The following is a 27,739-nucleotide window of genomic DNA, read 5'->3' as shown; positions in this document are numbered from 1 at the left end:
TTGCATCACATTTCACTTGTTTAATTTAACTCGATAGAGTTTTCATTAACACTTTAATTAAAGTTCAATACTAAACAAGTAATACACTTTCTGTGCTTTTAAAAGAAAAATCAAAGGCGTTTCACTCTTGTGTCTCACAAATTACATTTTCTGGGAAGAACTGCAAATTGTTCAGCAGATTTATTACAGTTCTTTGAGCAAAGTCCAAAGCCCAGTATTGTAATTCAGAGTCCAACGCTGACTTCGTGGTATTGCTCAGTACAAAATTTTTACAAAGTACACTTTTAACAGATTTGTCAACTGCTCAAGTTACCTCAGCAAAATATTTCCCTCTGTGAGTTAATGAAACCAGCTACCTTCCTGACCCTCCAACAACTTGGAGAAGCAGCTTCTATGGCCCAGCTTTAGAGGTGAGACAGGGCCAATTGAGGAGAAAGTGTAGTCAGGATCAACACACACGGTGTGTAACATTGCACCTGGAAATATTTTTTCTTTTGACCTTTTCTGGATAGTCATTTTGCCTCTTCTTAGGGGTCACTTGCTCAGCCTTGATGGCCTTTCAGGACCTCCTGGATCAAGTTGGAGGCCTGGGGAGATTCCAGATCCTTCAGATGCTTTTCCTTTGTATCTCCAGCCTTTTAGTCAGCCCTCACATCCTACTGGAGAACTTCACTGCAGCCATCCCTGGTCATCGCTGCTGGGTCCACATCTTGGACAATGACACTGACTCTGCTAATGACACTGAAACCCTCAGCCCTGATGCCCTCCTGAGAATCTCCATCCCACTGGACTCAACCTTGAAGCCAGAGAGATGTCGTCGCTTCAGTCACCCCCAGTGGCAGTTCCTTCACCTGAATGGGACCTTCTCCAACATGAGAGGGCTGGACGTGGAACCCTGTGTGGACGGCTGGGTGTATGACCGAAGTACCTTCTCCTCCACCACCGTAACTGAGGTAAAAGTCTTCATTTACCTCTTGTGAGTACATGGTCTGAGTGTTTAGTGGTAACAGAGGAATGAACATGCTTCTATCCTTTAGTCACTAGGTAGGTGTTCATTCTTTGTTGTTTTGGAAAATATTAATTACTTCTCTATTAAATGATGGATTCAGAAATAGACATGAACCCTGCTTTCACAGTGCTTTTATTCTTAGGAAGACCAGGTTTAAGCAAGTATTACATGATATTTGGTAGTGAGTTAGAAACATCTGGAAGCTTAACAAAAATCTCTATGCCCAAGACTACCTCAGAACTATCATATAAGAACAACTGTGGCAAAATTCAGGCACTGATAAATTCTTAAAACTCAAATCGCTGCACTCTGTGGCCAAGATTTAGAACCAGTTAGTATGGAGTGAAACAGGGCATTAATAGAACTTACAGATTGAGAGGAGGTTTCCCCCAAAACTTAATGTTTAAACTGAAGTCTGAATGAGAAGATCAGCTAATGCAGGAAGGGAAGATTAAGAGGAAGGTAGAGGCCTGATATTAAATTTGCAAGTAATATTAAGGTGTTTCCACTGAGGACTTATAAGATGCTATGGAGCTCTCCTTTCCTGGTTCTCCTTCTCTTCCAGTGGGACCTGGTCTGTGATTATCAGTCACTGAACTCAGTGGCTAAATTCCTATTCATGGCTGGAATGCTTGCTGGAAGCATCATATATAACTATTTATCAGACAAGTGAGTATCTCTAGATAATAGCTCTTTTTATTCCTGGGTGTTTTTATCAATTCAAGAATCATTCTTTCATTAATGATTAAATATCACAAATTTCACCATCCTAGAGCTACCCCGGTCTCCAATCTTTTAGAAACACAAACAGAGAATTAATCAGTGTGGTGAATGCTATTTTTTCAACATTAAGTTTTGTATACTAAACACAATAATGATATTTCCATCAGATCTGGAAGCACAGCAGGACAGGATGTAGAAAGGAGGTGCTGTAACATGTGGTTTAGGAGCATGAGAAAGAGTTATCTATGGAAACAGAGAAGAAGATGCTTCATGGCATGAGACTCAGCCTGTTTGAAGACACAGATATGGAAAATTACTTTGTTGGCCTTGGTTAGGGCTGCCATGTTCAGTCCTTCCTGGACTCTATGGAATGAATGACTGTGGCTTCTTAGAAAATAAGTCATAGAAAATTTAGACTATTAAAATCGTAACAAGAATCTTTTCTGATCACAGTATGAAACTAGAAGTTAAAAACAGGAGGAGATCTTTCACATCAGTTTAGCCTTAGCCTGCAGGGTCCTAGAGTCCCTAAGTCCACTGTGTTCTAGATGCTAAAAAGACTTCTTACTATGCTAAATACATCTGTTGGCACAAGAAATATTTATGATGTGTGAAAATTTCTAATATTGCAGCCTGTCTTATTTGGTTTCAATTGGTGTTGAAGATTCACTGGTAACAGAGTAGAGAAGACACTTTGTTATGCTCAGGTTATGAACAAGAAGGCTGCTTCTGAGATCTGTTGTTGATTCTTTTAGGTTTCAAGTGTGAAGTTTCACTTGTTAAAACATTCCCTAAATTTCACAATGTGCCCTTTTTTCATGTGTGTTTATAATATATTGCTATCCGTTCCATATTCTGACCTGTACTTGTTTCTCAGGTTTGGGCGAAAGATGATTCTCCGGTGGTGTTTGCTCCAGCTCGCCATTGCTGACACCTGTGCAGTCATTGCTCCCACCTTCCTCATTTACTGCTCACTACGCTTCTTGGCTGGGCTTCCTGTCCCAACCATAATAGCAAACACCACCATACTTGGTAAGTCATCACTTTGGATATTGTACATTTTGACTTGATTGTGATGTTGACATTCCACCTTTGCTTGAGGTCAAAACTCTGTATTTTCTTTCAGTTTTAGAGTGGACGGTGCCCCGATTCCAAACCGTGGGAACAGCACTAGTGATCTGTGCCAATGGTGCTGCACAAATACTCTTAGGAGGTCTGGCTTTTGCCATTCGAGACTGGTGCACCCTTCAACTGGTGTTTTCTGTGCCATTATTTATCAGCTTCCTCTTTTCAAGGTATAAACTCTCCCTGAGTATTAGAAGGTCCTAGAATGAAAGAAACATGGGAATACCCCAGCAGTCCAGTAGTTAAGACCCCCACCTTCCAATGCAGGGAGTGCAGGTTCAATTCCTGGTCAGGGAACTAAGATACCACATGCTGCAGGGTGTGGCCAAAAATTAAAATAAATAAATAAAACTTCGGAAAAATAAAAGAAAGAAAGAAGCATGGAATCAGGACACTTGAATTCTGTTTGGTCTTTGCTCCACCCTTGAGCATGTACTCTACTAATCTGTGCAATTCAACAGGCTAAATAGATAGGGTTGCCAAATAACATTATGGACATGAAATTAAATTTGAATTTCAAATAGGCAACAAATATTGTTGTATAGTAATATGCCAAATGCTACATGACATGTAGTTACAATGAAAATTATTCATTGTTTGTGTGAAATTTCCATTTATCTGAGAGTTCTGTATTTTTACGTGCTAGCTGGATGAAATGTAGGCTATCCCATCAAATTCAAATTTCAGATAAATAACAAATAAAATTTTAGTATAAGTATGTCCAAAATATTTCTTGGAGTTATTCAGTTTGTTTGATTAAAAATTTAGCTAAGCATAGTATACTTTTATTTGATAAAATTGGCACATCTCCTGAATAAGAGGGGAGCCAATAAACCTCCTGTCTGTGTAATCCTTGCATTTTCTTTGTTATGGTACAAGAGGAGTAAATTTATATTTTCTGGTATAACCTATCAGTGATGAGTATTAGATGGGAGGGAAAAGGCATCTACACGGGAGGAAAAACTTCCTTCTACCTTCTTACATTCTGTGGGTAGCCTTGGACACAAGAGAGATTAACAGGAGAAATGCACACAAATGTATTTAATATTTTCCATGTATAAATGAGTCTTCAGAAGGAAAATTAAAACCCAAAGAAGCCATTAAGACCAAAAGCTTATATGCCTTTTTACATTAAAAGCAATAAACTGTGAGTATGTGACAAGACAAAGAGGAAAGGGCAGTAATTTATGGGATAGTGACTAGAAAGCTTACGGAAAAACTAAGGAAAATAAGAGTGGTTTCAGTTTTTGTTTGTACAGGTCTGTTTTGGCATCATTTCCCAGTCTTGGGTGGTAAGACTATTCTTCCCTTCCTGACACAGAAAGGGCATCTTTCTCAGGGGAAATTTTATGACCTACTTTTAGGTAGAAAGGGGGAGGTCGGAGAGTTCTCATCCTGGATCTTCCACTTCTCAAATGCAGTGCCTTCAGCTCAAAATAATCAATATACCAAAGCATCATTTTTTTGTATAGCACATCCCAAACCCCTTCATATTTCTGGACAAAAGTTATATGAAAAACAGGGAAATGCGAGTTAGTTGTACCCTGTCCTCTTTGATTAGGTATCTAGCAGAGTCTGCTCGGTGGCTGATTATCACCAACAGACCCGAGGAGGGCTTAAAGGAACTTGAAAAAGTTGCACACAGGAATGGAAGGAAGAATGTTGGAGACACCCTAACCATGGAGGTGAGGAGGTTGAGAGGTGGTTATGGAATATAGGGAAGATATAACCTAACATCTATAGGTAGTTAGTATCTGTAAGAAGAATCGCAGGTAAGATCACAGGTGTGGTTGTGGGTCTTCTGACTTTATCATCCTGGTTTTCAAAGAGTGTCAACATCATTTGAGCTAAAATTAGAGTAGGATATGCAGTTGCTAAAGGACTGGACACATCTTAATCAACAGAAGTGGAAAGCACTGAGCAGTAATAATCATGAAGATTGTGTATTGGTCTTACTGTGTAAGAGAAAGTAATTTTTTAAAATCCATTCTTTTCTAATGTTCTGATGACATTTTTCAGAGCAGCAAGGGTAATGGCAAGAAGGATAGAGACCATAGAATAGAGAACAAGGAGGTTCTCCTGTCAGTTCATTCACCCATACACCCTCTTTCACGGTCTATTTAGTGAGCACCTACCTGTGGCAGGTTCTGTTCTGTCCCAGGAAGTATGGTGTGACCACCATCATGCAAATCCATGTTGTGTACAGTTTACATTCTACACTACAAGTTCCAATAGCAGAAATGAGCCAAAATGTCTCAGAGAAGCTTTTGTCTTATTTTCTCTCCTAGGCATAGAAGGCAGATACTGTTTCAGATCATTAGTTAAATCATTCTTCATGTCATGCACATATATAAAGTATGAATTGAAAAATTACATTGTGCCAGGCATGATGCCAGATCATGAATAATAGAATAAGTCGGAGTCCCAGCCTTCAAGGAGCTGTCCTATTAGTATGAGAGAGAAAATTAATAGACACTTTTTAATCTAAATGTTTAAAATGATCAGAGAATGTAAAGCATGCTAACAGAGACAAGGAATAAAACATCTACCCCCTTTCACTGATAAAAGAGCATATTAAAAGTTAGGCACTCAAAAAGGAGGAATAAAACATGAATGTAAACATGTAATCACACATACAGTAGAGGTTCCTACAGTCCTAGAAAAATGAAGAGGTCCTTTGGGTGGGGTGGTGGTTTAGTTGCTAAGTTGTATCCGACTCTTGCAACCCTATGGACTGTAACCGGCCAGGCTCCTCTGTCCATGGGATTCACCAGGCAAGAAAACAGGAGTAGGTTGCCATTTCCTTCTCCAGAGGTCCTTTAGAAGGTTTCAAATAAGAAAAAGGAAAACACTCCTGAGAATTAAGAGTCCACTGAAGATGGTGAGAAGAAACCAAAGTTTCCTGAGATGAAGCCATTACAGAGACAGTGGCACTGAGGGTTCTTGATATGATTGAGAAAGCGTTGGCTTGTGCTTTAAAAAAAAAATGGGGGAGGTGAACATTTAAATTTGTGGGGGGGCTCTGAAATTCAATTCTTCTGGCCCAATACAAAGGAGGAAAGCTTAAATACCTACAGGCCCAGGCAGATACAAAAATAAGTGATATTAGCTGGAAGCAAGAAAAGAACAGTTCATAATCAAGAACGACAACTGACAATCAGCTCAGTGACAACAGGGAACAAAAATAGCATCGCACATGAGTAGCAGTTAAAATGTAGTTTATGCAAGGGTAACTTACACTACATTTGAATGGATAGCTAATGGGCTTTCATTTAATTGTTTTATTTTGTAAAGATAATTTAGAAATTTGTGATCTTTGTCCTGTTTAATCCATCTGATGGGTGGCCAAACACACCTGCTCCGAAAAATCCTTCTAGCTTAAGGCTGCTCCACTTTATATCAATACCGATCAATTGATTACTCCAGATTTCCAAGAAGGGTGGCCTTTCAATTCTCTGAATCCCCTTTATCATGAAATTTTTCTAATGAACTTGGTGGTATAATTTTATTTGTGGAGCTGGGATGACAGTGGGGTTAATAGTATTTGAATAATTAATAAATCAATAACTGCCTGAACCATGTGAGATGGAATTTCATGTGTACACTTGGGGCTTCTTGTACAGCCTTGGAAATCCTTGTGAGAGGGGCATTTTTTCCGCTCCTATTTTTTCTGATCCTGATTCCTTTTTCTGAGGTGTAAGTGTTATATAATATTATAATAGCTTCAGGTGTAAACATAATGATTCAACATTTGTATATATTGCAAAATGATCACAATAAGTCTAGTTAGCAACTGTCATCAGGCAGTTACATTTTTTTTCTTGTAAGAAGAAATTTTAAGATCTACTCTCTTAGCAACTTTTCAAATATGCAATACAGTGTTACTAACTATATTCACCATGGTGCACATTACACCCCAGGACTTTTGTATTTTCTAACCGCAAGTTGGTATCTTTTAACCCCCTTGACCCATTTCATCCACCTACCCCTTAAACCCTACCTTTGGCAAACACTAGTCTATTCTCTGTATCTATGAGCCTGGTTTTGTTTTGTTTTTAGATTCTACATGTAAGTGAGATCATATGATATTTGTCTTTCCTTGTCTGGCTTGTTTCACTTAGCATAATAGCCTAAAGGTCCATCCGTGTTTTCAGAAATGGCAAGATTTCCTTCTTTTTACAGCTAAATAATATTCTGTTAGATATATATGCTACATTTTATTTATCTATTCATCCATTAATGGACACTTAAGTTGCTTCCCTATCTTGGCTATTGTAAATAATGCTGCAGAGAACATGAGGGTGTAGATATATTTTTAAATTAATGTTTTCATTTTCCTCAGATAAATTCCCACAAGTGGAATTGCTGGATCATATGGTAGTTCTCTTTTTAATTTTTTATGAACCTCTACACTTTTCTCTATACTGGCTGCACTAATTTACATTCCCACCAACAGTATGCAAGAGTTCCCTTTTCTCCACATTCTTGCCAATACTTGACATTTCTTATCTTTTAGATGATAGCCATTACAACAGATTATAAATCACTGTAATTTTTATTTGCATTTCACTAATGATTAGGGAGGGGCTTCCCTGGTAGCTCAGCTGGTAGAGAATCTGCCTGCAATGTGGGAGACCTGGGTTCCATCCCTGGGTTGGGAAGATCACCTGGAGAAGGGAAGAGCTACCCACTCCAGTATTCTGGCCTGGAGAATTCCATGGACTCTACAGAGTCAGACATGACTAACTTTTCACTTTCACTTTCAGTGATTAGGGATGTTGAACACTTTTTCATGCATCTGTTAGCCATCTGTATATCTTCCTTGAAGAAAAAATGGCTATTCAGACACTCTTATTTTTTAATTAGATTGTTTGGCCTTTTGCTATTGAGTTGAATGAGTCCTTTACATGTTTTAGATTTTAATCCCTTATCAGATACATAATTTGCAAATATTTTTTCTCATTGTGTAGGTTGTCACATTTTTTTGGGTTTCCCTGGTGACTCAGCGGTAAAGAATTCACCTGCAATGCAGGAGATGCAGCAGGAGCAGCGGGTTTGATCCCTGGTTGGGGAAGATCCCCTGGAAAAGGAAATGGCAACCCACTCCAGTATTCTTACCTAGGAAATCCTATGGACAGAGGAGCCTGGTGGGCTACAGTCCATGGGATTGCAAAGAGTCAGACACAACTCAGCAACTAAGTGCACACATTTTCTTATTCCTAGTCATCTTTTTAATGAGAAAGAAATTGAGGCTTAGAGATGTCCTATTACCTTCATTAAAGTGTATATTTAGCATTTAACAAAGCCATTGCATAATGACAGGTAATAAAGTCTGGGTATAAATCATACCACCCTAATATCATCCCTGATTTCTGTCCTCAGACTTAATTTTAGGCATCTCATTTATGGAGGCACAACATGCTAGGGTTTCCCTGAAAGAGGCTGACCCAAGAGCCAAAATTAAGTCTCTCAAGGAAATTATTCTCCTCCTTCCTGAAAGAAAAAAATTCTGCCAACAGTCACCTGAGAAGCAAGCTCAATGCTAGACCTTCATGCCCCTCTGGTACAAGTGAAGCTTTGGACCTAAATCCAATAACTCTTCCTTTAGTCCCTTCCTGATCTAAATCTATAACCTTGACATCCCTTTTGATGCCCAGCAGGCAAATTGAGTCTCTTATTGAAATGTCCTTGTCACTGCACAATTTCTCTTTGCCTCCCTGATTCTCCATTCACAGCACTTTACTTCTTCATTACTCTTCACTACATCTTAAGTGGCTATATTTTCCAGTAGAAAGAAAAGGGAGTCATCTGTTGGGGACCTCATACTGCCTACCATTGCGTGACAACTGAATAGTTTGTTGCTGTTTCAAAGGTCCTGAGATCCGCCATGCAGGAGGAGCTGGAGGCAGCAGAGACCAAACCTTCTCTGTTTGACTTGTTCCGCACACCCAACCTGCGTAAAAGGATCTGTCTCCTGTCCTTTGTGAGGTGGGCTTCACACAGTACATGAGGGATGTTAAAATAGTGGAGATGTGATTGTATTTGTTATTTCAGCATCTATAACATGCTAGAGAGACAGATTTGAGATAAAACATGAGGAAGTCAAGGACATGGTTGCTATGTTTGGAGAAAGTAAAAGGGTTATGCAAAGACAAATACAGAACCAATCATATAGTGAGGAGTTCTATTTATCACATCACCCTAAAGGCTTATCACTAGAGATGTTGCTGAGAATGTCAATCATGGCACAGATCTTGGCTATAAGTTTCTTCACTTGTTTTCATGTTAATTGAAGTAAAACTATAAACAAAAAGTAAAGTGCTCAGATGCATGCAGTTCAATGAATATTTCCATATGTAAATATATAACCATCACCCAGATCAAGGTTTAGAAAAAAAGCTAAAATTCTGGAAGGCCCCATTATGTCTCCTCCATAACAAAATTCCCTGCATTCCCCCCAAAAGTGTAATAATAATTATGACTTCCATCATCATATAATTATTTTGTGATAAATTTTTTTACCATATGATTTAGTTTATTTTTTTAATTAGTTTATTTTCTATTTTTTAACTTTACAATACTGTATTTGTTTTGCCATACATTGACATGAATCCACCATGAGTGTACATGTTTTCCCCCTCCAGAACCCCCCTTCCACCTCCCTCCCCATCCCATCCCTCCAGGTCATCCCAGTGTACCAGCCCCGAGCACCCTCTTTCATGCATTGAACCTGGACTGGCAATTCGTTTCACATATGATAATTTACATGCTTCCATGCCATTCTCCCATATCATCCCACCTGCAATCTAGATGCCCATCAGCAGATGAATGGATAAGGAAGCTGTGGTACATATACACAATGGAATATTACTCAGCCATTGAAAAGAACACATTCAAATCAGTTCTAATGAGGTGGATGAAACTGGAGCCTATTATACAGAGTGAAGTAAGCCAGAAAGAAAAACACCAATACAGTATACTAGCACATATATATGGTATTTAGTCAATCGGTAAAGATAACCCTGTATGCGAGACATCAAAAGAGACACAGATAAATAGAACAGTATTTTGTGATAATTTTTAAATCATCGCCTCACAAGGAAATTGTTTTTATAAAGTCCCCGAGATTTGTTTTAACCAGGTATGTTAAGACATGCAAACTTAGAAATGACTGTCATGAAGGAAGTTTTATTCACAAATCCCTAGAAAAAGGAAGTATGTGACAAGCCAGATGGGGCCATGCAGGGAAGCACCTGGGTCAGTCAGAAGAGGATGGCCCCAAGCCTTTATTGGGGATTTGTGGGAGGGAATGAGAGGTGGTTATGTACCTTGAGTAAGCTGAGGGTTGGACTGTTTGAATAATTTCAGCAGGATCTGTGCTATAGAGATGGCTCTGAGTTGTCCAACACCTGACCCTGGAGTTATTTAGGGCAGGGAGAATATTGGCTTGGTGTGAGAGTTTGACAAAGGGGATGCTTGGTGGTGTGGGCCCTGGATTGGTGGTTTGTATATCAAAGGTGCACTCACAGGGGAGCAGTTTGCAGCCTTATCAGTGAGGTCTGGAAGAGGCAGACTCTCCACAATCAAGGCCCCATCTGCCAGAGAACCAAAAATACAGAAAATTTTACAGTATAATCAAAATTGAAATATTCTCCAAATCAGACCATGTCTGAATACTCTTAACACCAAGCCTTAGCTTCCTGGCACAATATCATTATTTGTATGATTGGAGAATCTAAACTCATGACATCTGTCTTTCCTCTTTTGTTCACCCACAGACTTCTAACCACCATACCAGTTTTTGGCTTGTTCCTCCACCTCCAGTTTGTGGGGGAAGACATTTTCCTACTCCAAATTCTCTTTGGCGTAGTCCATCTTCCAGGCAATTATGCTGCGGTTTTAGCACTGAATCACCTGGGTCGCAGAGTAAGCCAGATGGTTTTCATATTCCTGCTGGCCGTCTCCATTCTCGCCCTGATCTTCATACCCCAAGGTGAGAAGATAACTCAGGGTGAAAAATAGGTTTCTCAGTATCCTCCCCTCAGGGACTATATGGATCACACCTACTTAAAGCCAGAAGGAAAGATAGCATTGTGTTCTAAGGATTCCCTGAAGCCAATCTAAGGGGTTAGTAAAGCTTCTGCACTTATGTTGCTGGGAAAAGAACTGTCAGAAGGAAATAATTTTCCTCTGCCCTTTTAAGTTCTTCTGTCTGGACTAAGAATTAAATTGACATGAGACAAACTAACAGGAGAAAATCAAACAAAAGTTTAATAACGTGTATATACCTGGGAAAGTGAAAGTGTTAATCACGCGGGAGGGTCCGACTCTTTGCGACCCCATGGACTGAAGCCTCTGGAATTCTCCAGGCAAGAATACTGGAGTGAGTAGCCATTCCCTTCTCCAGGGGATCTTCCCGAACCAGGGATCGAACCCAGGTCTCCCATATTGTAGGCAGATTCTTTACTGACTGAGTCACCAGCGAAGCATGAAGTGAAGTTGCTCAGTCGTGTCCGACTCTTTGCGATCCCATGGACTGTAGCCTACCGGTCTTCTCCATCCATGGGATTTTCCAGGCAATGGTACTGGAGTGGGTTGCCAGACCCAGGCAAAACTGAGTAACCTATCAAAATAGCCGAAGCCCCCACCTTCAATACCATCTTCAACTAAAAACAAAAGAGAAAAATAGGATGTTGAGGGGTAGTGGTTTGGGACTTCAAAGGGGAGGAAGGCAATTCGCCTGGAGATGGAAAAGATGTTTGGTAAACAAATGTTCGCTTGGCCATGTAGAAACAATGGGACGTAGAGTGGATGCTGGTCTCTGGGCCCCACCGAGTTTCCCCCACCATACCTAGCCCATGTTGTCTGCAGACATTTCTGGTGTTAGGTCTATTCCAAGACTAAGCCCTTTACCTAAATTCTTTCATCAACTAAGGGGGAGGTAAAAAGAAAGACTTCCTAAGTCTTCTATTTCTCAAAACTAATCAACCTAAATTAACCTTCATGCCAAAGAGACACATTTTGGGGTGGTGAGTTTTGCTCCCCTACAGAATCAAACGTAATTAAAGTCAGCTCAGACATATGATTGTATTCATCACATCTAAGAAATATCTGGAAACTGGTGCCATCTATGATTGGCAGTTTCTCTAGGACAGCAATTGATCACTTAGTGGTGGTGGTTTACTAAGTTGTGTCCAACTGTTTACGACTTCATGGACTGTAGCCCCATAGACTGAAGCCCACCAGGTTCCTCTGTCCACGGGATTTCCCAGGCAAGAATACTGGAGTAGGTTGCCATTTCCTTCTCCAGGGGATCTTCCCATCCCAGGGATTGAACCTGTGTCTCCTGCATTGCAGGCAAATCTTTTACTGCTGAGCCACCTTTGGCCAATCATACTTTACACAGTAAGCAAGGAGGGTCTAGACCTTGTAATAGTCTCTCATGTGAGAACACAATATTGTCACTTCCTCTGACTGGGCTCTTTCTTAGTTCTATAGCTTCACTGAAAATGTATCCTCTGATCTCTATGTAACTACTTATATGTCTCAAGTCTGGTCACCATTAGGGCAACTCTAGTTTAGGGGTGTCATCTTAACTTCAAAAAAATAAAAATTCCTTGTCTTCAAGCAGAGAAGAGAACAGTAGGAATAAGGCAGAAAGCAGTTAAGAGCCTGTCTTACAATCTATTTTACTGAACTGAATGATCATATGTAATGAAGAGGGAAACCCAGCTGTTCACATGCTTCACCTAATTCCCAGTGCAGGGATGCACTTTATGGGATCCCAGATTGTTGGGGTTCCACTGCTCACCTTGAATATTAGCAGTGATGCAAGTTTGCTATCTAATGACAGAGCCCACTCCAGTATTGTAGCACTCATAATGAAATTTCTTTGCAGGGAAGGATACATAGGCATAGAAAAGAGACTCTCTGAAATTTCCCTTCTGTTGTTTCCAAAATCAGGCTTTTCCCAATAGAGATTCTTATATTTGATTATTGAAACATTGTCCTAGATCAAGACACTCTCCACATTATCCATTAACACAGGAGTCCTGTCCTTGTATTAATCTCTTCTGCAATACTAGTCCATGTCAATATTGTGAAAGCTCCTAGGTTTTAATCTGTTGAGATATGGATGAATCTTACACCCCTCAGTTATTGCTCACATGACAATCCTACATTCTACCTGAAGGGCAGAGGAGACACTGGAGAAAATAAATGAAATCAAATTCTGCTGGTCTCACCTTCCCTCTCCTTTTCTGGCAATCTCAGAGAGGCAGGGACAGTTGATGAAATAATTCAGACCCCTTTTATTCACCATAAGCCATAAAATGCAGCTAAGTCACATTTCTCAGCCTATTAGACACCGCACATTTTCAGCCTCTGTGTAATTTCTCTTCTATGTATTTTACGCTTGAGAACAGCTCCAATAAGTTCTCCTTCATTTGATCGGGCTGCCCAGTTGTGCAGTGGTAAAGTCTCCACCCGCCAAGGCAGGAGACACAGGAGACACAGTTTCCATCCCTGGGTTGGGAAGATCCCATAGAGGAGGAAACATCAACCCACTCCAGTGTTCTTTGCCTGGAAAACTCTATGGATAGAGGAGCCTGACAGGCTACAGTCCATGGGGTCGCAAAGAGTCAGACATGACTGATCACACATAAACAGTGTGTGACAGGCTCTCATTATCTCTATCTCATTTGTAATTATGGGGATGCTAATTCCTTCAGCTCAAATTGCCTGAGCCTCACTAGTTTTCCTCTCTCCAGAAATGCAGACCCTGCGTGTGGTCACAGCAACTGTGGCAATAGGAGTTTCTTGTGCCATATATTTCAGTGGTCTTTCTCATGCATTTGAACTGACTCCTACTGTACTCAGGTATGAAAATTCATGGATACTCTCAAAAACAGACCTCTGCCAACTAACTGACGCTTACTGGAGGAGGAAAACTAAGATTGGTTAGTTATCAAAAGTAACCAAGTATAATAACAAAAACCTAACAATGTATACCCAAAGGTTATTTAAAGCTTTTGCCAGACACTGGGTGAAGTCCTTATGTGCAACATCTCATGTAATCTTCTGAACTACAGGAAGGGAAGATGTCATGAGTAACAGTAATTCTTAATGATCAAACTGGGACATAATGCACTTACTGCACTTGAATTTGAAAAAAAAAATTGCTAGCAAATTAAAGAGAAAATTTCAAAAGCAAGCGTATGTGGTCAACCTTCTACACTGCTATGCTGTCTCCCATAATCAAAGTAAAGTAATACATCACAAAATTACATGTGTAGATTTTTACCTGACTTTCTTGGATTATTGTTTATACCCCAAGGGTAACAGCTCTGGGAATCATAGGATTTGCTTCTGCTACTGGGACAGCCCTGGCTCCTCTCTTGATGATCCTAAGTGTTTATTCCCCTCACCTGCCCTGGATCATCTATGGAGTCTGCTCCATCCTCAGTGGCTTTGTTGTCCGACTCCTTCCTGAAACCAGGAATAAGGCTCTGCCCGATTCCATCCAGGATGTGGAAAATGAGTGAGTAAACCCTCTAAGTGTCCCTTGGGGGAGCTGTGCACTCAGGGTCTGTGACGAGGAGGGCAAAACATGAGTTGAGACACTGTCCCCCAAACAAGCTAAGATCTAAGCTATTTCCAGGTGATCTGTGCCTTTGGTTTAGCTACAGTCTCATCCCTCCCCACAGTGACCTCAGACTCCCCCAAGCTTCCCTGGATCACCCAGACCAACATCAGTGTTCACCAGTAGGTTTAGTGGTGAAGAAGCCAAAGTTAGATGCCCTGGTGTGGCATACATACCTCTGAAGGTGTTTCACAAACATGCACTGATCTAAACACCAGATTCTCATTCCTCAGACCCTGGCAGACCTCAGCCCAGTGAAGGCAGTAAGCTCTCTGAGATTTTTGGTGTCTGTAGGTCTGTGACCTGCCCAGGTCACTGAAGACCTAAGGGAGACCAAAGAGAAGACAAGAGTTCCTCTCCTCCCCACCCCCCCCACCCCCACACACAGTATATCTCAGGGGAAAGAGTGCTATTGTGCTGCCTGTGAGATTCAGGCCGTCTGACTTTCCCTGGAAATGAAATGTTACAAAAAGAGAGAAGAGTAGTAAATATTGAGATTTTAAGTGATGAAAATTGGGAAATGATTCTATGACTTTCTGTGTACCATTTGCCTTTACCAAAAACTCTTTTGACCAATGCAAAGATGTCCAAAAGTAAATGTAGAAGCTATCAAAGCTTCCTTTCCAAATTTTGCTCTGGGAGTTTGGCCTTTTATTCACAAGGTTTACTCCAACCTTTGGGGCAGGGCTCATGGTTTATAACCAAAGCTGTATGGCAAAGGATAAGCTTGCTCTAGAGAATACAAGACATATATGCTTATTTGATATTTTTTCTTTGTTGGTTTCATTGTATTTTTTTCCAGGGGAAAATGTTCAAGGAAAGCAAAGCAGGAAGAAACCTTCATGCAAGTGACACAGTTTTAAGGAATTCCATTAACTAACTGCTGATTCTAGAGCATAATAAAAGGGGAAATGAGGTAATGTTTAAATGCTGGAAACTTTTGTAAAATAAATAAATATACAATAGAAAAAATTGATTTTTTACAATTGTGGTACTAAATTGTGAAATGTAAAATACCTCTGATTAACCATAATAAGAAATGTGAAGAAAACCATAATATTTTAAAAGGATTTTCAATATTTGTATAATTGTAGATAATTAGCATGTTTCTGAATAGGAAGGTAGAATGGAACTGAAAATAACTAGTCTTCCTCCAATTAGTCAGTAGAATAATTGATGTAGTAATTACAATGAAAACCAGATACTTTTGGAAGAATTTGACAAATAGTTACAAAATTATCTACAATTTAATAATAAGCAAGATGAATCCCCCCAAAAAAGAAGATCATGGAGTGAGAAGGTGCTGGCTAGTCTATGGAGTAGCACTCCATAGTAGCATTTACTATAAATGCAATAGTCAAAATAGCAGATGCATTTACAAATCAAAGAAAGTCCAGAAACAGACCACAGATATAACACTTAACATATAATTTTGGCTTCACAAATTTTGGGTAAAATAAGGAGCTATGCAACAAATAGCATAACTATTTAGAGATAAATGACTAATAATGTAACTCCATACCCTAAACCAAAAAAATAATCTAATAAAGTTAAATGGAATCAGTAAACCATAATTTTCAATAGAAAATGCTACAAAACCTTGGAATTAAAAATATTTTGAATAGTAAAGCAAATGCCAGAAATTTAAAGACAGATAACTTGAAGTTGAATAATTCTCAAGACTCTTGAGAGTCCATTGGACAGCAAGGAGATCAAACCAGTCAATACTAAAGGAAATCAGTCCTAAATATTCATTGGAAGGACTGATGCTGAAGCTGAAGCTCCAATACTTTGGCCACCTGATGGGGAGAGACAACTCATTGGAAAAGACCCTGATGCTGGAAAAGACCGAGGGTAGGAGAAGGGGGTGACAGAAGATGAAATGATCAGATGGCATCACCGATCCAATGGACATGAGTTTGGGCAAACTCCAGGAGATAGTGAAGAACAGGAAAGCCTGGCGTACTGCAGTCCATGAAGTCGCAAAAAGTCAGACATGACTTAGCAACTGAACAACAACAATGAACAACAAGTTGAATGATAACTCATTTAAAGCCTATATTTGGCAAAATCCTAACAATTTATCAGAGCAAACTAGAAAAATATTCACCAAAATGATAAAAACAATTAACTTTTAATGGTGGGCTTTTAAGTGATTTTCACTTTGTTCTTTGTAAATTTCTATATTCAAAGTTTTAGTCAAGGAATATATAAAATTTCATAATATTATAAGGTGCCAAAAATGAAAGAACAAATGACAAAATGAACAATTTTCAAAGTGTACTTTTAATACATAGAATTCTGTCATAAATACCTACCAAAAAGATAGTAAAATAAGTTAATAGAAACATGTGTAAAATTCAGATTATATATCATTTTTAAGAGAAAAAAGCCACATGAGTAATAAATGTATGAAAAACTGTAAAAACCCAGTGGAAATTATAAGACATACAAGTTAAAATGAAATATCAACTTATATTTTCAAATGGCCAAATATTAAAGTGTTCTTATTGTCAAGCTAGTTAGAATCAGTTCAATGGAAATGTATTATTTGATGGTGGAATTATAAAATAATTCATGCTAGATGGGTGCTAAAAACACAGAATTGACATCATTATCAAGAGCTTTAAAATAAACTTGCTAATCCAGCAGCTGTTTATTGAGTACATAATAACTACCAAGGTAAGCAATCTACGTACTTGCATGCATGAGTGCGTGCTTGCATGATCAGTCATTTCTGACTCCTTGCAACCCCATAGACTGTAGCCCGCCAGCCTCCTCTGTCCATGGGATTCTCCAGGCAAGAATACTAGAGTGGGTTGCCATGCCCTCCTCCAGGGAATCTTCCCGACCCAGGGATGGAACCCGCAGCTCCTGCATTGGCAGGAGCAACCTGGGAGGCCCAAGCGATCTACATACACAGATGATATTTAAAAGATGGGCACAAAACAGATGCAGGTGTGGTGTCACATCTTTATTTCTACAGATGAACATAATTTTAGGTTCCCTTTTCCTCTAGGTTGGCAGTCAATCACAAGTCAGTTAGTTTGGGGGATTATTACTATAATCCTTCCCTTCCTGAACTGTCCAGATCTCATGGGTGTATGCAATGCCACAGTGATAGGATAAGAACAAGACAGCTGATTGTCCTTATCTGTTAGTACTGGTCCTGTATGAATCTGGTTGCTACCACTTTGCCAATCACCAGCACATCAGGTGCTAGAATCTGGAGCTCCCAATCTGACTGATCTGCTCTTCATGCAGCCACTCTTTTATGGGTCTGTTGTTTCCCCAGGGCCTACTGGATCCTTCTCCTCCATAAGCCACAAAACATCCCCCATTTTCTACCCCTCCCAAACACTCAAAGTCTTTCTTCTTCTCTCATTACTTCTTCCAGAGACCTTTTAGTTATCCCTATAGAATTCAGATTTGTAAAACAAAGTCAATCAGTCTTACAAGCTTTTTCTACTTTTCACCTGCAAAATGCCCTTCAGGAGACAAAGAAGCACAGACAAACTATAGTAGGAATGTGCAAAAAGCACAAGGGTAAAAAGGCAGTGGGTTAATATATTTATAGTAGTCACTTTAGAGCCAAAGACATAAATAGGTTAAAAGTAAAAAGATGGGGATGGGGGATAAGATGGCGGAGGAATAGGACGGGGAGACCACTCTCTCCTCCACAAATGTATCGAAAGAACATCTAAACGCTGACCAAACTTCACAAAACTACTTCTGAAGGCTGGCTGAGGACTTCAGGCTTCCACAAAAACTGCGCATTATCTTCAAAAGAGGTAGGAGAAATTATAAAAGATAAAAAGAGAGACAAAAGAGTTAGGGACGGAGACCCGTCCCGGGGAGGGAGTCGTAAAAGAGGAGGAATTTCCAAGCACCAGGAAACCCTCTCACCGGCGGGTGTGGGGGAGGATTTTTTATCTCGGAGGGCAACGTAACTGGGAGGAAAAAATAAATAAAATCCACAGATTACGTGCCTAAAGCAACTCCCAGCAAAGAACCCCAGACGCTCGCATCATCCGCCACCAGCAAGTGGGGGCTGAACGGAGAGGAGTGGGCGGCATTGCCTAGGGTAAGGACCGGGCCCGAGTGCCCCGAGGGCAATCTGAGGGAGCTAACGTGAGATAGTAACCTAAACTGTGGGACAGCGAGAGAGAAAGAACTATCCCGCGAAAAGCCCAACTCTAAGGCACTGCCGGCCCGCTCACAGAACAAAGGACTGAGCGATACCAGAGGAGAGCTAGCCGGCTGCGGACCGCCCCATCCCCCGCCGGACACAGCGGGCAGGCGGGGCCCGCCAGAGCCGGAAAGGGGCAAACTCGGCTCCAGAGAGGGCACCCCCTACCAAACTGCAAACAGGCTCCCAGTTTCTAAGCAAAGACTGCCTGAGATCCCGGAGGGTCGACAGCCGCCGGGAGGGTCGCAGCCAGAGACCAGCTCCCCAGAACCGACACAAAGCACACCGGAGCCGGGCACGCCCGTAAACCGAGGCGGGGACCAGGGAGGTGATAAGCCGCACCGCCCCAACAGGGGAGACCGCGCTCGCCAAACTCCTGGCCGCCGGGGCAGCTCCGACCGGGAACGGCACAAGCCGCGGGCGAAACCGAGTCTGCGCCTTTGTGGAGTAACCGGGAGCCTGAACCTGAGCGGCTTAGACCTGGGAAGTGCACGCAGCTCAGGGCCCGCTCCCCGGCCGAGTAACCTGAAGCCTGAGCAGGGTAGACGGGGAAAGCACACACGCCGTGAGCGGGGGCGAACCCAGTGCGGCCGAGACACTGCGAGCTTACCACACGCACGCCAGAATTGCAGTGTTCCTTCCTCCCCACAGCACGATTGAACAAGCGAACCTAAAGAGATCACCTCCACCGTTTTGTTGCAGGGCGGAAATTAGATACTGAAGAGATCTCCAAACAGAAGCCAAATAAACAGAGGGAAGCGCTTTGGAAGGGACAGGCCAACAGATTAAGATCCCTGTAGTTAATACCGACTGCATTGAAAAGGACCTATAGATCTTGAAAAGTATAAGCAGGAATAAGGATCTATCTAAAACTGAGCAGATCCCACACTGCTCACAACAGCTCCAGAGAAAGTCCGGGATATATATATTTTTTACTATTTTTTTTTTTTTAATTAAAAAAAAAATTTTTTTTTCTCTTCTTTCCTTTTTCTTCAAGTCCTCTATTACACTTTTAACTTTCATTTTCATAACCCACTATTAACTTGCAAAAAAAAAAAAACCCTATTTTTGAAGCAAACTACATACATATATCTTATACCTTTTGTGTTTTCTTTTTTTAATGTTTTTTTCCTGTTCTACATTTTTTTACTGTTTCTTTTTTTACTGTTTTACTGTTTTTTTTTCTTTTTACACTGTTTCCTTTTTTCTTTTTTTTTTTTTTTAGATTGTAAGTTTTATAAGAGTCTAACCTCTACTCTAGATTTTTAATCTTTGTTTTACATATTTGATATCAACTTTGTACATTTAAGAACCCAATCTTTAGGACCCACTTTTACTCAGGAGTGTGATCACTGGCCTGATCACTCTCTCCCCCTATTGATGCTCTTTCTTCTCCGCCAGGGAACCTCTATCTCCCACCCTCCTCCTTCTCTTCTCAACCCAATTCTGTGAATCTCTGAGGGTGTTCTGGGTACCGGAGAACACTTCAGGAACAGGATACTGCCCAGATCTCTCTCTCCTCTCTTGATTCCTCCCTTTCTACTCATGCTCACCTCTGTTACCTTCCTCCCCCCTCTCTATGTATCTCTGTGAATCACTCTGAGGGTTCCAAACTGTGGAAAGCGCAGAGGGAAGTGCTTACTGGCTAGATTGCTCTCTCCACATTTGAATTCCCCTCTTCCCCTCCTGGTCACCTCAACCCACCCCCCCCACCTCATCTCTCCATGTAACTCAGTGAACCTTTCTGGGTATCCCTCACTGTGGAGAATCTTTTCACCATTAACCTAAAAGTTTTATTATTGAGGCTGTATGGAAGGAGAAGTCTTGAGGCTACTGCAAGAATAAGACTGAAAGCCAGGGGAAACATTAATTAATAAGAGACCATCCAATAGCCTCCATAAATTCAATGAAACCAAGCTCCACCCAAGAGACAATAAGTTCCAGAGCAAGACATACCACGCAAATTCTCCAGCAACGCAGGAACATAGACCTGAGCATCAATATACAGGCTGCCCAGAGGCACACCAAATCCATAGACATCTCAAAAATTAATACTGGTCACTCCATTACACTCTAGAGAGCAGAAATCCAGCTCCACCCACCAGAACACCGACACAAGCTCCCCCAACCAGGAAGCCTTGACAAGCCACCTGTCCAACCCCAACCGCAGTGAGGAACCTCCACAACAAAGAGGAACTTCATACTACCAGAATACAGAAGGGCCATGCCTAACACAGCAATCTAAACAAGATGAAAAGACAGAGAAATACTCAGCAAGTAAAGGACAATGAGAAATGCCCACAAAGCCAAACAAAAGAGGAGGAGATAGGGAATCTATCTGAAAAAGAATTTAGAATAAGGATAATAAAAATGATCCAAAATCTTGAAAGCAAAATGGAGTTACAGATAAATAGCCTGGAGACAAAGATTGAGAAGATGCAAGAAATGTTTATCAAGGACTTAGAAGAAATAAAAAGGAATCAATATAGAATGAATAATGAAATAAAGGAGATAAAAGACACTCTGGAGGGAACCAACAGTAGAATTAACGGAGGCAGAAGATAGGATAAGTGAGGTAGAAGATAGAATGATGGAAATAAACGAAGCAGAGAGGAAAAAAGAAAAAAGAATCAAAAGAAATGAGGAAAACCTCCGGGACCTCTGGGACAATATGAAACGCCCCAACATTCTAATCATAGGAGTCCCAGAAGAAGAAGATAAAAGGAAAGGCCATGAAAAAATACTCGAGGAGATAATAGTTGAGAATTTCCCTAAATTGAGGAAAGAAATAGTCACAGAAGTCCAAGAAACCCAGAGAGTTCCAAACAGGATAAACCCAAGGCGAAACACCCCAAGACACATATTAATCAAATTAACAAAGATCAAACACAAAGAACAAATATTAAAAGCAGCAAGGGAAAAACAACAAATAACACACAAGGGGATCCCCATAAGGATAACAGCTGATCTTTCAATAGAAACCCTTCAGGCTAGAAGGGAATGGCAGGACATACTTAAAGTAATGAAAGAGAATAATCTACAACCCAGATTACTGTACCCAGCAAGGATCTCATTCAGATATGAAGGAGAATTCAAAAGCTTTACAGACAAGCAAGAGCTGAGGGAATTCAGCACCACCAAACCAGCTCTCCAGCAAATGCTAAAGGATCTTCTCTAAACAGGAAACACAGAAAGGATGTTTCAACACGAACTCAAAACAACAAAGTAAATGGCAACGGGATCATACTTATCAATAATTACCTTAAATGTAAATGGGTTGAATGCCCCAACCAAAAGACAAAGGCTTGCTGAATGGATACAAAAACAAGACCCCTATATATGCTGTCTACAAGAGACCCACCTCAAAACTAGAGACACAAACAGGCTGAAAGTGAAAGGATGGAAAAACATATTCCATGCAAACGGAGACCAAAAGAAAGCAGGAGTCGCAATACTCATTTCAGATAAAATAGACTTTAAAATAAAGGATGTGAAAAGGGACAAAGAAGGACACTACATAAAGATCAAAGGATCAATTCAAGAAGAAGACGTAACAATCATAAATATATATGCACCCAACATAGGAGCACCACAATATATAAGGCAAATACTAACAAGTATGAAAGGGGAAATTAACAATAACACAATAATAGTGGGAGACTTTAATACTCCACTCACGCATATGGATAGATCAACTAAACAGAAAATTAACAAGGAAACACAAACTTTAAATGATACAATAGACAAATTAGATTTAATTGATATTTACAGGAGTTTCCACCCCAAAACAATCAATTTTACCTTTTTCTCAAGTGCACATGGAACTTTCTCCAGGATAGATCACATCCTGGGCCATAAATCTAGCCTTGGTAAATTCAAAAAAATTGAAATCATCCCAGCCATCTTCTCTGACCACAATGCAGTAAGATTAGACCTCAATTACAGGAAAAAAACTATTAAAAGTTCCAACATATGGAGGCTAAACAACACGCTTCTGAATAACCAACAAATCACAGAAGAAATCAAAAAAGAAATAAAATTATGCATGGAAACGAATGAAAATGAAAACACAACAACCCAAAACCTATGGGACACTGTAAAAGCAATACTAAGGGGAAGGTTCATAGCAATACAGGCGTACCTCAAGAAACAAGAAAAAAATCAAATAAATCAACTAACTCTACACCTAAAGCAACTAGAGAAGGAAGAAATGAAAAACCCCAGGGTCAGTAGAAGGAAAGAAATCTTAAAAATTAGGGCAGAAATAAATGCAAAAGAAACAAAAGAGACCATAGCAAAAATCAACAAAACTAAAAGCTGGTTTTTCGAGAAGATAAACAAAATTGATAAGCCATTAGCCAGACTCATCAAGAAACAAAGGGAGAAGAATCAGATCAACAAAATTAGAAATGAAAATGGAGAGATCACAACAGACTCCACAGAAATACAAAGGATCATAAGAGACTACTACCAACAGCTATATGCCAATAAAATGGACAACTTGGAAGAAATGGACAAAATCTTAGAAAAGTATAACTTTCCAAAACTGAACCATGAAGAAATAGAAGATCTTAACAGACCCATCACAAGCACGGAAATTGAAACTGTAATCAGAAATCTTCCAGCAAACAAAAGCCCAGGACCAGACGGCTTCACAGCGGAATTCTACCAAAAATTTAGAGAAGAGCTAACACCTATCCTACTCAAACTCTTCCAGAAAATTGCAGAAGATGGTAAACTTCCAAACTCATTCTATGAGGCCACCATCACCCTAATTCCAAAACCAGACAAAGATGTCACAAAAAAGGAAAACTACAGGCCAATATCACTGATGAACATAGATGCAAAAATCCTTAATAAAATTCTAGCAAACAGAATCCTACATCATATTAAAAAGATCATACATCATGACCAAGTGGGCTTTATCCCAGGAATGCAAGGTTTTTTTAACATCCGCAAATCAATCAATGTAATACACCACATTAACAAATTGAAAGAAAAAAACCATATGGTTATCTCAATAGATGCAGAAAAAGCCTTTGACAAAATTCAGCATCCATTTATGATAAAAACCCTCCAGAAAGCAGGAATAGAAGGAACATATCTCAACATAATAAAAGCTATATATGACAAACCCACAGCAAACATTATCCTCAATGGTGAAAAATTGAAAGCATTTCCCCTAAAGTCAGGAACAAGGCAAGGATGCCCACTTTCACCACTACTATTCAACATAGTTTTGGAAGTTTTGGCCACAGCAATCAGAGCTGAAAAAGAAATAAAAGGAATACAGATAGGAAAAGAAGAAGTAAAACTCTCACTGTTTGCAGATAACATGATTCTCTACGTAGAAAACCCTAAAGACTCTACTAGAAAATTACTAGAGTTGATCAATGAATATAGTAAAGTTGCAGGATATAAAATTAACACACAGAAATCCCTTGCATTCCTATACTCCAATAATGAGAAAACAGAAAGAGAAATTAAGGAAACAATACCATTCACCATTGCATCAAAAAGAATAAAATACTTAGGAATATATCTACCTAAAGAAACAAAAGACTTATATATAGAAAACTATAAAACACTGATGAAAGAAATCAAAGAGGACACAAACAGATGGAGAAATATACCGTGTTCATGGATTGGAAGAATTAATATAGTGAAAATGAGTATACTACCCAAAGCAATCTATAGATTCAATGCAATCCCTATCAAGCTACCAATGGTATTTTTCACAGAACTAGAACAAATCATCTCACAATTTGTATGGAAATATAAGAAACCTCGAATAGCCAAAGCAATCTTGAGGAAGAAGAATGGAACTGGAGGAATCAACCTGCCTGACTTCAGGCTCTACTACAAAGCCACAGTCATCAAGACAGTATGGTACTGGCACAAAGATAGAAATATAGATCAATGGAACAAAATAGAAAGTCCAGAGATAAACCCACGCACCTATGGACACCTTATCTTCGACAAAGGAGGCAAGAATATTCAATGCAGAAAAGACAATCTCTTTAACAAGTGGTGCTGGGAAAACTGGTCAACCACTTGTAAAAGAATGAAACTAGAACATTTCCTAACACCGTACACAAAAATAAACTCAAAATGGATTAAAGATCTAAATGTAAGACCAGAAACTATAAAACTCCTAGAGGAAAACATAGGCAAAACACTCTCCGACATAAATCACAGCAGGATCCTCCATGACCCACCTCCTAGAATATTGGAAATAAAAGCAAAAATAAACAAATGGGACCTAATTAAAATTAAAAGCTTTTGCACAACAAAGGAAACTATAAGCAAGGTGAAAAGACAGCCTTCAGAATGGGAGAAAATAATAGCAAATGAAGCAACAGACAAACAATTAATATCAAAAATATACAAGCAACTTCTGCAGCTGAATTCCCGAAAAATAAACGACCCAATCAAAAAATGGGCCAAAGAACTAAACAGACATTTCTCCAAAGAAGACATACAGATGGCTAACAAACACATGAAAAGATGCTCAACATCACTCATTATTAGAGAAATGCAAATCAAAACCACAATGAGGTATCATTTCACACCAGTCAGAATGGCTGCTATCCAAAAGTCTACAAGCAATAAATGCTGGAGAGGGTGTGGAGAAAAGGGAACCCTCTTACACTGTTGGTGGGAATGCAAACTAGTACAGCCACTCTGGAGAACAGTGTGGAGATTCCTTAAAAAACTGGGAATAGAACTGCCATATGACCCAGCAATCCCACTGCTGGGCATATACACCGAGGAAACCAGAATTGAAAGAGACGCGTGTACCCCAATGTTCATCGCAGCACTGTTTACAATAGCCAGGACATGGAAGCAACCTAGATGTCCATCAGCAGACGAATGGATAAGGAAGCTGTGGTACATATACACAATGGAATATTACTCAGCCATTAAAAAAAATACATTTGAATCGGTTCTACTGAGATGGATGAAACTGGAGCCCATTATACAGAGTGAAGTAAGCCAGAAAGAAAAACAACAATACAGTATACTAATGCATATATATGGAATTTGAAAGATGGTAACGATAACCCTATATGCGAGACAGAATAAGAGACACAGATGCATGGAACAATTTTATGGACTCTGAGGGAGAAGGTGAGGGTGGGACGTTCTGGGAGAATAGCATTGAAACATGTATATTATCATATGTGAAACAGAACACCATTCCATGTTCGATGCATGAGACAAGGGCTCAGGGCCGGGGCAATGGGATGATCCAGAAGGATGGGATGGGGAGGGAGGTGGGTGGGGGGTCCAGGAGGGGGAACACATGTAAACCCATGGCTGATTCATGTCAATGTATGGCAAAAACTATTGCAATGTTGTGAAGTGATTGGCCCCCAACTAAAATAAATAAATTTATAAAAAAAAAAAAAAAAAGTAAAAAGATGGGAAAAGATATCTGATGCAAATGGGGTCCAGGTTGCTTACACCAGTAATAGACATAATAGACTTGAAATCAAAAACTTTATGAGACAAAACATTTTATATTAATAAAAGTTTCAATATGGCAAGAATATCTAACAATTACAAACATTTACACATCTACTAAGAGACTTTCAAAATATATGAAGTAAGAAGGAGAAAGATGGCAAACTAGGAAACACAGAGCACTCATTCCCCAATGGTGACATTAATTAAAAAAAAAACTACAGAGACTGGATAAAATAATTTCACAGGAGATCTGGAAAACAATCAAAGGACTGCAGCAACCAAGAGAACACCAATCAAGAAAAAAGCACTTTCAAAAGGGTAAGAAACTTTACTTACCTTTACTCCATCCTTTCCCCAGGGTAGCACAGTGACAATCTGAGGGAAGCCACAGCCCAGCCTTCAATCCCTTCTGCAGAACTGGAAAGAGCCAAGAAGACCTTATTTGCAATGGTCTAAATGGTCTGGGGGCTGCCTGAAGTACTGTTCTCTGATTCACCAAAGATCTTGAGGCAGGAAAAGGAGTATAACTCAGATCTCAGACTGAGAAAAAAAGAAACTAAAAGTGATGGACAGTGGTTATAGAAGCTCAGGGGGCCCACAGATCTATAGATGCATGAGGCAGAGATCACTGTGGGAAAATACAATAGGCCACCCAAAGTTCTGAGGGGAAGCTGTGGTGAGACTCTTGGCAAAATTAAAAAATTTTAAAGCATCAGTGTATACAGGGGACTGATAAAGTCATGTAAAGACCCACATAGGATACATTCTCAGGAATGACCTGAACTTAAGCTTAAGCTTCCCCTTGAGCTGGTTTTAAGGCTCAAAACACACACTCTGCTAACTAGTGAAGGACATCCCCAGCAGAAAGCCAATGTATAAAGATTTAGAGAGGTGGCTGTTTCTTCAAATGTCCAATTTTCAACAGAACAAGTTCTACAAAGAAACAGAAAAACATGGCACAATCAAAGGAAGAAAATGGTAGCAGAAATCATCCCCTGTAAACACAGGCATCAGACATACTAGACAAGGACTTTAAGACAACTGCCTTAAAAATGCTGAAAGAGCTAAAGGAAAACATGGAGAAAGAGCTAAAAGCTATCAGGAAAACTGCATATGAACAAGTTAAGGACAAGGGATAGAAATTATAAAAGGGAACCAAGCAGAAAATCTTGAGCTGAAAAATACAGCAACCATATTGAAAATGTGAGGATTTTGTGCAACCAATAATATTAAAAACAAAAAATCAAAATTAAAAATGTGCAAAGAGGGCTTGCCTAGTGGTCCAGTAGTTAAGAATCTGCCTGCCAATGCAGGGGTCACAGGTTCATTCCATGGTCCAGGAGGATTCCACATGCCATGGGGCAACTAAGCCTGTGCACCACCACTACTAAAGCCCACTTGCTGTAGAGTCCATGCACTACAACCACTATCATGCTCTAAGCCTGAGTAGACAATCACCAAGCCTGTGTGCCCTAGGACCCATGCCCTGCAACAAGAGAAGCCACCATGATAAAAAGTCCTTGCACAGCTAGAGAGTAACCCCTGCTCACCAAAACTAGAGAAAGCCCATGTGCAGCAATGA

The 27,739-nt window shown here is 40.0% G+C and overlaps 1 protein-coding gene and 1 long non-coding RNA gene across 3 annotated transcripts; one reads left to right on the top strand and one right to left on the bottom strand.

Moving 5' to 3' along the window:
• LOC145523069 (uncharacterized) lies at nucleotides 1-26,574 on the bottom strand. Its single transcript, XR_014066338.1, has 2 exons — nucleotides 26,494-26,574; nucleotides 1-5,141 (listed from the first exon to the last, which is right to left on the bottom strand). It is a non-coding gene; the product is annotated as an uncharacterized LOC145523069 (long non-coding RNA).
• Nucleotides 552-15,361, top strand: LOC145523068 (organic anion transporter 7-like). 2 transcript variants are annotated; one of them, XM_081532860.1, is made up of 11 exons: nucleotides 552-953; nucleotides 1,575-1,678; nucleotides 2,610-2,764; nucleotides 2,859-3,027; nucleotides 4,419-4,542; nucleotides 8,730-8,859; nucleotides 9,695-9,700; nucleotides 10,656-10,850; nucleotides 13,627-13,735; nucleotides 14,193-14,396; nucleotides 15,301-15,361. In XM_081532860.1, exons 1-11 carry the CDS (start codon nucleotides 552-554, stop codon nucleotides 15,359-15,361), a joined length of 1,659 nt encoding a protein of 552 aa, XP_081388986.1. The 2 variants fall into 2 exon arrangements, with proteins under 2 accessions (XP_081388986.1, XP_081388985.1); XM_081532859.1 differs by lacking the exon at nucleotides 9,695-9,700 and having other exon boundaries at nucleotides 8,730-8,845; nucleotides 10,636-10,850.
• Nucleotides 26,575-27,739: the final 1,165 nt, after the last annotated feature.

Source organism: Giraffa tippelskirchi, chromosome 10, assembly GCF_054371585.1.
Source record: "Giraffa tippelskirchi isolate mGirTip1 chromosome 10, T2T-mGirTip1v1.2.pri, whole genome shotgun sequence".
NCBI classification, from domain to species: Eukaryota; Metazoa; Chordata; class Mammalia; order Artiodactyla; family Giraffidae; genus Giraffa; species Giraffa tippelskirchi.
The sequence above is the reverse complement of the archived record's forward strand: the minus strand, read 5'-3'. Positions and strand labels throughout refer to the sequence as shown.

What these genes read in the sequence shown, in the direction of transcription:
- LOC145523068 (XM_081532859.1), top strand. Translation starts at nt 552, where the DNA reads ATGGCCTTTCAGGACCTCCTGGATCAAGTTGGAGGCCTGGGGAGATTC. An exon ending in TATAACTATTTATCAGACAA is followed by an intron (nt 1,679 to 2,609) that starts GTGAGTATCTCT and finishes CTTGTTTCTCAG; the next exon opens with GTTTGGGCGAAAGATGATTC. An exon ending in CTGACTCCTACTGTACTCAG is followed by an intron (nt 13,736 to 14,192) that starts GTATGAAAATTC and finishes TTATACCCCAAG; the next exon opens with GGTAACAGCTCTGGGAATCA.